The 11,828-nt window shown below is 44.9% G+C and overlaps 1 protein-coding gene across 1 annotated transcript; it reads left to right on the top strand.

The window, feature by feature from the left end:
• The first annotated feature begins 10,865 nt into the window (after nt 1-10,865).
• On the top strand, nt 10,866-11,207 carry LOC145036430 (uncharacterized). The gene has a single exon (XM_078984874.1). The coding sequence runs from the start codon at nt 10,866-10,868 to the stop codon at nt 11,205-11,207; it is 342 nt and encodes a 113-aa protein (XP_078841000.1).
• The last annotated feature ends 621 nt before the right edge of the window (nt 11,208-11,828 follow it).

Genomic DNA, 11,828 nt, shown 5'->3' with positions numbered 1-11,828 from the left:
CTCTACTCCCTCTGGCAAGGTAAGGATCGGAGCCTCGCACAATTTCTGTCTGAGAGTCTCGAACGCCGCCTGCTGCTCAGGCCCCCAACGAAATACCACCGACTTCTTGGTTAGTCGGGTGAGCGGCACTGCTATCTTGGAGAAGTCTTGAATAAATCTCCAATAATACCCTGCCAACCCTAGGAAGCTCCGAATCTCGGATGGAGACTTCGGGACCTCCCACTGCATCACGGCCTCTATCTTGGCCGGATCTACCAAAATACCCTTCTGGTTGACGAGATGACCAAGAAACTGCACCTCGCGCAACCAGAACTCACACTTGGAGAACTTTGCGAAGAGTCTCTCCCTCCTCAAGGTCTACAACACCTCCCGCAGGTGCTCCTCGTGCTGCCCCTGTGTCTTGGAATATACCAAGATATCATCTATGAATACTATCACCGACCGATCCAGCATCGGTCTGCATACGCGGTTCATGAGGTCCATGAACGCGGCTGGGGCATTGGTGAGCCCAAATGGCATCACCACGAACTCATAATGACCGTACTGGGTCCTGAAAAGCAGTCTTCTGTACATCCTCATCTCTAATCCTCATCTGATGATAACCGGAGCGTAGATCGATCTTGGAGAACCAAGAAGCTCCCTGAAGCTGATCAAACAAGTCATCTATCCTCGGAAGTGGGTAACGGTTCTTCACCGTTACCTTGTTCAACTCCCGATAATCAATGCACATACGATGCGACCCATCCTTCTTTCTCACAAACAGGATCGGCGCTCCCTAAGGCGAACTGCTCGGCTGAATGAAACCCTTGTCTAACAGCTCTTTCAGCTGTGTAGACAACTCCTGCATCTCAGGGGGAGCTAGTCGATACGGTGCTTTGGCTATCGGAGCCGCACCAGGAATTAGGTCGATCCTGAACTCAACCTGTCTCTCAGGAGGTATCCCCGGCAAATCCTCGGGAAAAACATCCGGGTAGTCCCGAACAATAGGAACATCATCAATCGTCGTCTTTCCCTTCTCCCGGGCATCCAAGACGTAAACTACAAAACCGGCGTAACCCTGCTGAACATAGCGCTTCGCCCTTGCGGCGGAACAAAAGGTCGCTCCTCGCTGGGGCCTCTCGCCCTGAATCACTATCTCTCCCCCACTGGGAGTGCGAACCCTCACTAGCTGAAGCTCACAATCAATCACCGCCCCATTGGGGCTTAGCCAATCCATACCCACAATAACTTTATTCCCTCGCAGGGGAATAGGAACCAGGTCCACTGAAAACTGCTCATCAAATATCTGAAGGGAACACCCTCTATGTACTCTGCCAACCCTCACGGTCCTATCATCTGCTATCTCAACCTCTAATGGACAATCCAGCTCCCCTGGAGCTCTGCTAAATCTCTTGCTAAGCGCAAGCGATACGAATGATCGGGTAGCCCCCGAATCGAACAATACCAAAGCAGATATGTCGTTCACCGAGAACGACCCTAAATAAAACATATCATCAAGTAATATTCAAACGAAAATGATAATTAAAAGGTGAAGGAAAGATACTTACCCATCACCACATCAGGAGTCGCTCGCGCCTCCTCTGCTGTCATCCGAAACGCCCTGCTCTTCGCCACTGGCGCATCAGATCGGCCCTGCCAGCCATCCGTAATCCTCAAGGTGGCAGGGGCAGGTGCAACCACCTTCCCTGCTGCAGCTAAACTGGGACACTGGGACTTTTTATGTCCCCTCTGATTGCATTGAAAGCAAATCAGATCTGATGCTGTAACCGTAGTAGCAGGGGCCGTACAATCCCTGCTCAAATGCCCAATCCGACCGCACTTGTAGCAGCCGGATCTCCCTGCCTTGCACGCCCCCTCGTGCAATCTCCCACACTTGCCACACCGACCGTGGCTCTGCTGACTCCTGGACCTGTGATCTGAAACCTTGGGCTTTTTGCCCACACTGCCTGAACCTGAAACCGCCTTCGGTTTCCTCTTCTTCTCCATCTCGAGATCAATCTCCCTCTCCCTAGCTCTAGCAATCATGTCGTCCAGCGTTTTACAACTGGACCGGCTCACAAACATGCGGATATCACTCTGCAACATCTCATGATAACGGGCCTTCTTCATCTCCTCATCGGCTGCATACTGAGGAACAAGAAGAGACCTCTCCCTGAACTTGGCGGTGATCTCCGCCACCGTCTCTATAGTTTGGGTAAGGTCCTGAAACTCCCTAGCTAGCTACTGCACCTCAATGACCGGTGCAAACTCCTCCCTGAACCTAATAGAGAAACCAGTCCAGGTCATGGCATCCAATGCTGCATCATCCCCGATGGCATGTCCAACCTCCTCCCACCAATCCCGTGCTCTGTCCTTCAGAAGACAGGACGCCAATCTGACCTTGTCCCCCTCGGGACACCTGCTAGTGCGGAAAGCGTTGGCCACATCCGCCAACCATCTGGTACTCGCTATGGGGTCCCGCGCCCCATGATAGTCTGGAGCTCCGCATGCCCTGAACTCCCTGAACGTAAGTGTGCGCGACCCCATCATGGCCGCCATCTCAGCACGAAAACCACCCAATCTCTCATCCATCAGCTCTAAAATACCCTCCTTGATCGAACCGAAGATCACAGGAGTCTGCTCCAGTATGATGCGAGTAACCTCAGAAGAAAGGAACTCTCTGGTCTGCTCATCCATCTGCCCGACCTCCGGGCCTGATCCCGATCCTGATCCCCCTCCATCATCTGAGCTGCCGACTGCTGGTCTCGGGCGCAAAACTACCATTCTGAAGCATATCATAACAACATCAAAACACTGAAATATCACAAGGGATCGTGATACTACTACTAGCTTCCTGGTCTTGTCTTGGCCTTCCTTGATTCGAGTACGGATCCTCTGCTTTCAGTAGTACGGGCCCATACTACCTTCCACATCTATCCGTACTTTCCTCAAGGACTGCCTTGACTCCACCAAGTCACTTCTACTACTGCTATTCTCTGCTACTCTCATCCTAGGCTTGGCCTAGGGAAACCTCAGACTTAACACAACTGGTCCTCAGCTGTTGAAGGTCTCCTCATAATGCCAATTAGCCACTACCTAAACACCATCACATGTGATGAGGATCAGATAATCCTTCAAGTAAAAGACTCGTCCCTATAACGGTTGGACTCAAACAAGAGCTGCGCAATAGGGCCAGTTCCAGCACTCTGGGATTATTCAACCCTGACCACATGTGGTGTGACGTGTTCACCTAATGGCTAACTCCCATCACTCAGATACCCACAAAGCACGAAGCAAGCAACATTCGGACAAGGGAAACAGACTCAAGCAAAACTATTCTCGTAACAGGAAACTGCACTAGCATAGGATGCTAAGCTCCCACTATCAGGCATAACCTAATCAGGCTATCCTACTGCTGTCTACTCAATTCTAGCATGCAATACTCATAAAGCTGTAATACATAAAGCAGGCACATAAGGCATTCTCCTAGCTCCTTAGTCCTATTTTAGCATGCTGTTCTACTGAAACTAAAACTGAACAAATAACTTGTATGGGTAATTTGGGAGTACTTACTTGAGCTCGGCTGATCGCATGCACACACCTCTATCTCGTTAAAAAAAACGATTTCTTTCCTTCTAAGTGCTTTCAAAATTCTTTTTGTAAAATGTTTTTATTTATTTTTCTTTTTAAAAAAAATAAAATCTTTTATTTCCCTTAGTTTGAGTTCAGATACACCCGGAAGTGTATCCGAATCCCTCAAACCAGGGCTCTGATACCAACTTGAAACGACCCAAAAATACGACCCAAAAATTTTGTTTTTCAATGTAATCAAAACCATAATCTGAGTATCATAACATAAAAACATACGCGATGTATCCCAAATCATAATAAAATACTGTGCAGAAAAACTGTATCATACTATATCAAATCAAGACAACTAAAACCATCCCCAGGATAAAAGCTAAGCTGTGGTGTGTGCGATGCTATCACCCCGAGCTCTTCCCTTTGCTTGCGGAAGTACCTGAAACCAAAACTGAAACTGTAAGCACGAAGCTTAGTGAGCTCCCCCAAACTACCACATACCATACAATATCATATAAACACATATTGGTCCTGGCCCACTGCATCGGGCCGAAGCCCGGAAACTGCATCGGACCGAAGTCCGGAACTGACTGGGACCTTGTCCCCTGCATTGAACCGAAGTCCGGAACTAACTGCATCGGACCAAAGTCCGGAACTAACTGCATCGGACCAAAGTCCGGAACTAACTGCATCGGACCGAAGTCCGGAACGATCTGCATCGGACCGAAGTCCGGAACCGACTGGGACCTTGTCCCCTGCATCGGACCGAAGTCCGGAACTGACTGACTGAACATGGCATAGCATAACACATCATCTAGCATGAACACATATACTGCATACTACATCGGGCCGTAGCCCGGAACACATAACACTTAACACATAAAACATAGCATACAAATCCTGTCCGAGCCACGAAGGCATCAAACATACTAGCTACTGCATCGGACCAAAGTCCGGAAACTACTGCTAACTGAACGGGCCGGCATTGTGGCCTTAGACCTGTCCCTACTGGAAGGAAACTCACCTCGTAAACTGGCTGCTGAGTGTGTGGCTCTGGAAGCTAACAGCTGCTGCTCCTGTATCTCCCCGGCTACAAGTCCATAGACACACTCAATCAAATACTAAACACTGCACTTGGGTAAAATGACTCTTTTACCCTTGGTTAAAGTTACTCTCATTTGGACTGACTCGCTGAGTTGGGCCACCCAACTCGCCGAGTCCTACTCTCACTTTTCAATCCTACTCGCTGCTACTCGTCGAGTATGGCATCGACTCGACGAGTACCCTCTTGATCCAAGAACTCAGACAATCTTCATCCGACTCGCCGAGCCGTATGAACATACTCGACGAGTTGTTCTTGATCTTAAGAAGATTGCCTTGGACTCGCCGAGTTGTATGAACAACTCGCCGAGTCCCTCCATTACTGAGTCTACCTTCAACTCGCAGAGTCCACTCTCTAACCCACTGGTTCCACTCAACACTGCTAAAAATGAAGGAATCGGGGACTCGCGACTCAACTCGCCGAGTCGTTCTTCCCGACTCGCCGAGTTGCCGCCATGCAACTGTTTTTCACCCGATTTTGCTTGAATCCAACACATACAAATGATAGATCTGAGTCCAATAAGCTGGTTTACCACGTAAACTTTCCAACTTTACGTGTACAACACATGAATAAGGGAAAATAAGGCTAAAAGATGCATAAAAGGGATAGATCTAGGGTTAATATGCAAAGTATCCTCATAAAGGCAATAGATCTGGACTATGGGACTTCTCAATGAATAGATCCAAGGTTATCTCGGCTTATTAGGGCGTTCATGAAAGCACAAGGCTTAGAACAAGCATCAACTAGTTCTTAGAAGAGTTCTAATGGAGGTTTAAAGCATAAAACAAGAGGGGAATCCGAAAATACCTCCAAATAACTCAGATTTGCCCTTGGATCTTGCACAACTCTTCTTCTCCTTGCTCCTTTCTCCTTCTCCTTCTTCAAGCCTTCACAATTCACACAAAATCACTTATAAACTCTCAAGGATGAACTAGGGTTTTTCTCACAGTGTTCTCAGGGTGAAGGAGGCAAGAATGGGGCTATAAGGTGACTTAAATAGTGGGCAACCCGGGGATTTAGGGTTTCACCCAGACGGATGGACTCGCCGAGTCCGGGATATGGACTCGCCGAGTCTCCAGCTAACACGTGCTCGAAGTCGCGACCCTACTCGGCGAGTCAGGCTATGAACTCGCCGAGTCCCCCTTGCAAATCTTTAAAACAATTACTAATAAATTAACATACCGGGAACGGGTCGTTACAGATACTAGGTTTCGTCAATGGATAATTGTTTTAAGAGTAACAAAGTGTTGTCCGCGTGCCGACTCACCACCTTATCAGGTGAGTGCATGGTTCCTTTCATCTTGCACATAGATATGAAGTATTTTACATAAATTACGTGCTATCTATGCATATTATCTAAATACTTGTTGTGACATCCCCAAAATCTCGGCCAGAAAAGACCGATTTTCATTTATGCTTTTAAATATTTTCAGAGTAAATCCTTTTGATTTGAAAGAGTTGCGGAATTTGTTCCCAAAAACAAAACATGATAAAACGATGTTTACCAAAGCATTTCATAAAAGAAATGTATTTTCATTATAATCAAAACTCGGGGTATCATGTTCCGATACAGACCAATAAGCGTAAACGAATACATTACAAGTCATATAACAAATATAAACATATGCAGACTTGCAAACAAAACAACTTGATGGTTTATCCATCTTACGCCCTTGCGCCACTTCCTGTAATACAAATAAAACTGAGTGGGTCAGGCTTGGGAGCCTGGTGAGCATATAGGGTTTTCAACCCACAATAAATAATTAAATTAATTATTATCAACCAACAATAACCCAGTTACCCATTCCCGTTATTCTCACTTTATGTCCCTAAAATAACTAACACAAGGGACCTAATCTAAGAATATTTTCATCGGGGTGACAACACATGCTGCGGGGTTTCCTCAGCAATATAAGTCAAATAAGGCAACCATGAGGGGGATGGAATACAGCGAATGAACACCCAAGTTCATTAACACCTACAGGTTATGAGCCTGCTAGCGTTCCACATGACCATCTAGAAAAGTCCGTGGTCGTCATCTAATTCCGCTAGATGACTGGATCAAAACAACAACGAGGCCTCTCATCTGTTTATTACACACCAACTATCTACCCATGTTCTACCCAACATATTAGTAGATAAAAATATACATTTTATACATATTTTCAAAACCTGTATAGCATGCTTGATCAAAACATTTTCCATATAACAGATGAGGCACACGCACATAACACGTATTTCATATAGAAATAATCATATCTGTAAGATAGAAGAAAGTGAATATACATTCACACACATAACAACAAAATATACACATAACACGTATCTCATATAAAATACTTTATAGTTATACGTTAGGAGAAAGTAACAACGCCTTCGCACGTATAAACGACGATAAACTTAATACACTCAAACCATACTTGTATTATTATTGCGTTTATGAAAGGTAGTATACACTCACTTGATCAGAAGATGATCGGACAGCACTACGACTCGCAAAAGTAATAATCCTCTGCAGATCTGGAAGATCTCTACGAAAATCGAACTTCTCGCGGGCAGAGCTTCGGCTCGGAAACCGCATTTCTCGGGATCTTCGGGATTTTGGGACTCGCTTCGGGACTCGGGAATATTACCGGGGCTTCGGGATGGCTTTGGGGGTAAAAACGCAGAGCTTCGACACAAAAACGAGAGGAAATTAGCAATTTGGCCGGCTGCCCTCGCATCCTATTTATAGGAGGCTGGAAGCCTCTCGTACGCGGGGCGTACGCCTGTACGCGGGGCGTACAGGCTCCGAAATGCATCACTGCATGCGTCATCCGAAGTGTCGACACTCTGGCTGTACGCGGGGCGTACTCGAGTACGCGGCGCGTACCTCGGATCAGAGCTGTGACTCGTCTTCGGATAATGCTTCCGAATTTTCAATTAAAAATAAATACAAATTAATTAATAAACTTCGGAAATTCATATCTTCTTCATACGAACTCCGTTTTCGACGTTCTTTATATAACGGAAAGGTGAGACTACGCTCTACAACTTTCATTTAGACTCCGTCGGCTAATTTTGACTTTATTTTTATTATTTATTTTTAATAGGCCGGGACAGAAACTTTCGTTATAAATTCATAACTTCTTCGTTTGACGTCCGTTCTCGCCTAACTTTTTATCGCTTTGATACTAGCAACGAGATCTTCGATTCTTGTTTAGATCACTAAGGCTAAATATCGCTTTAACGTAAATTTCACTTTTTACGCTATTCAGCGTTGCCGGTTCTGTCGCAAAACTTCGACAGGTCATAACTTCCTCGTTATAACTCGGATTTCGGCATTCTTTATATCTTCGGAAACCTTGTTTCAACTACTACAACATTATCTAAAGATATCAAGTTTATTTTATACTTAAATTTTGACGCTTATTTTTATTCTTAATTAATCAAACCACATAATTAAGCAATTAAGCACAAATCATATAATACTCAAATAATACAATCTTATTATTTCAAAACGGGTTACAAAGGTTAACCTAGACCATTACATTGCTAAAAATGACAAGTCCAGAAACACAGGCGTTACACTTGTTGTCTATGCTGGATGAATGTTTTTATACATGTTTTAAATGATTTAAACTGTATATTTATATCTAGTAATATGTTGGGGTAAAACATGGGTAGATGAAATAGTTGGTCTGTGATGAAATAAAATAATGAGAGATAGGTGATGATAGGAAGGTGATGATAATTAAGTGAGGATAGATAGGTGATGATGAGTCGGTGATGTAGGATACTACAACCTTGTCTGACAATTTGGAGATGTAGTCATCTACCAGAGTATAGATGGAAACCACTGACTATTATACACAACCCTCTGGAAACACCAGTAGGCTCATAACATGTAGGTGATGAATTACGAGTTCAGGCGATGTTGTAACTATGTATTCATGCGATGATACTCTAACCACCTTACTATGAATTACGAGTTCAGGAGATGTTGTAACTACGTATTCATGCGATGATACTCTAACCCCCTTACTATGAAGTACGAGTTCAGGCGATGTTGTAACCACGTATTCATGCGATGATACTCTAACCCTTGGTAGGCATGTATTGAGGGAGTAATCCCTGAATCAATCTGTCTAGGCGATGTAGGCGATGATCCTTAGGGAAAGTCCTTAGGAAGAAACATATAAGGAGATGCGATGTAAGAAGATGAGAGGTAAAATATGATTTAGGAGACGACCCTTAGGATAAATCCTTAGGGAGGGTACTTAGGAATAAAGAAGATAATGGGGATGGGTAATTGGGTTCATTGTTTGATGATTGAACATAATAATTATATTATTGTGGGTTGAAAACCCTATGTACTCACCAGGTTTCCCAACCTGACCCACTCAGTTTATTTATATCACAGGTGTCGATATGAAGTGACATTACACTAAGATATTAACGAGATGTAGATCACTAGTGTAAATAAATGTAGGTTCCGTTTATTCTTATGTTCCTGTATTGACGATGACATCCCAAACGTTTTAAAATGAATAAAATACGTTTCTTCGAAAATGTTTTGATAACATATTTATCGTATTTTTCTGGGAACAAATTCCGCAACATTTTTATGAAAAGAAGTACTTTGATTTTTATAAAGCATAAACAAAATCGGTCTTTTCCCGGCCGTGAAAATGGGGATGTCACAGGTTAGATGATTTGGTGGTGTACTGTGATGCATCAATTTCAGGGTTAGGCGTGGCGCTGATGCTGAGAGGGCATGTGATAGCTTACACCTCAAGCCAGTTGAAGCTTCATGAGTCGAATTACCCCTCTCACGACCTGAAATTCGGGACAGTGGTGTTTGCCCTCAATATTTGGAGGCATTATTTGTATGGAGTGCGGTGCACCATTTATAGTGATCACAAGAGTTTGAAGTACTTGATGGATCAGCAAGACCTCAACATGCGACAGAGGAGGTGGTTGGATGTGCTGAGAGATTACGACTATGAGATCTCATACCATCCTGGGAAGGCCAACGTGGTGACCGATGCTTTGAGCCACAAGGCTGAAGGTTCCTCAATTGGGAACGTTTTCTTGAGGATGAAAGTGATCTCTCCCTTGCTAGATATGAGCAAGGAGGCCCAAGTCGAGTGTGTGAAGAAGGAAAATTGGAAGATTGAGCGAATTCGGGGACATTATCCTTTGTTTGTTAAGGATAGCCAAGGTCTTCTAACAATGTGGCTAGGTGTGGTACCAGTGACTGGAGGGGTGAGGCAGAAGATATTAGAGGAAGCACACAAGTCTAAGTTCTCTATACACCCAGGAGCTATGAAAATGTATAGAGATTTGAGACTGAGTTATTGGTGGCCCTACATGAAGCGCCAGATCTACTGGTTTGTGGAACGATGATTGACCTGCAGGAAGGTCAAGGCCAAACATCAGCGGCCTCATGGCAAGGTTCAGCCACTACCCATTCCTATGTGGAAGTGGGAAGAGATCACCATGGACATTAGCAAGAAGTTACCGAGAACGGCGAGGGGTGTGGATGCCATATGGGCGATTATGGACATACTGATGAAGAGCGCCCACTTTATTTAGATCTCAGAGAGTATATCCACTGAGAAGGTGGTGGATATTTATGTGTGAGAGGTGGTGGCTGGACACAGGGTGCCAGTGTCGGTAGTCTCTGACAGGGATGCTCGGTTTACATCTAGGTTCTGAAAGAAGTTCCACGAAGAACTGGGCACTCAACTGCATTTTAGCACGGTGTACCACCCAAGACCGATGACCATAGTGAGAGGACAATCCAGACACTGGAGGATATGATTCATGCATGCGTGTTGGATTTTGGAGCGAGTTGGGATACATACCTCCCAATGGCAGAGTTTTCATATAACAACATTTATCATGCCAGTATTGACTGACCGCCATTCGAGATGTTGTATGGTAGGAGATACAGGATTCCGGTTTGTTGGGGGAGGTTGGACACCAGGTCATGGGGAGCACTGAGGTAGTGCTCAAGACCACCAGGCAGATTCAATAGGTGTGCGATCGGCTACGTATCGCGCAGGGCCGTCAGAAAAGTTATGCTGACTGGAAATGATCAGATCTTGAGTTCCAGGTGGGGGACTTTGTGTTACTAAAGGTGTGACCATGGAAGGGGGTCATCAGGTTTTGGAAGAGGGGTAAGCTAGGACCCTGATATATAGGCCCGTTTAGGATCATGGCTCGGGTGGGCAAGGTCGCATATCGTTTGGATTTACCGGATGAGCTTAGCCAGATCCGCAACACCTTCCATGTGTTGCAACTTCGGAAGTGTGTCACTGATGAGGCTGCGGTTGTTTTGCTGGACGACATTCAGATGGATGAGAGCCTAAACTACATCGAGAGACCGATTTCCATTTTAGATAGGAAGACCAAGGTTCTTCGGAACAAGGAGGTGAAATTGGTGAAGCTACAATGGCAACACCACAAAGGCTCCAAGTGGACATGGGAGCCGGAGGAAGAGATGCGAGATCATTACCTGAATTTGTTTCGATCAATAGACTTCGAGGATGCATTCTAGTTCAAGTGGGGGAGACTTGTAACACCTGTTCCAGGTATTACTTGATTCATTTAATTTTTAAGGTTTTGGGCGTTGACTCGGCGAGTTGGGAGTCCAACTCGTCGAGTAGAGGGATGATTTATGGATGCAAGAATGGAACCTACTCGACCAGTCAGAAGACCCAAATCGGTGAGTAGGAGCTGTAAAGAGAAAACCCTAATTTGAGGGTTTTCACCCTATATAAGGATCATAACCTCCCCCTTGTGGCCCCCATTAGCACTTTAATACTAAGAAAAAAACCGTTTTCGGCCATGAACCTCCTAGAGTGAGAGTAAGAGCTTGGTTTAAAAAACTTTGGTGTGTTGGAGAAGGAATTTAGAAGAAGGAACAAGAAGGGAAGCAATAGATCCGACATCTACACTGCATTGGTCACCATTTTAAGGTAAAAAGTCGTTACCTTGAGCTGTAGATTCTTTGATCTCTTCTCTTTCAAGTATATGACCATTTTGGGGCAAAATGGAGTCCAAACTCAGATATGAACCTATCACAAGGATATGATTCTAGATCTGGACCCCCTTAGGTCCCCAATGACATAAAGTTTTTCACTTTGTGTAGTCTAGCCACTTTACATGCGTAAAAACC

This window comes from Lactuca saligna, chromosome 3, assembly GCF_052625555.1.
Source record: "Lactuca saligna cultivar CGN05327 chromosome 3, ASM5262555v1, whole genome shotgun sequence".
NCBI lineage: Eukaryota > Viridiplantae > Streptophyta > Magnoliopsida > Asterales > Asteraceae > Lactuca > Lactuca saligna.
This window is presented reverse-complemented; position numbering and strand designations above follow the sequence as displayed.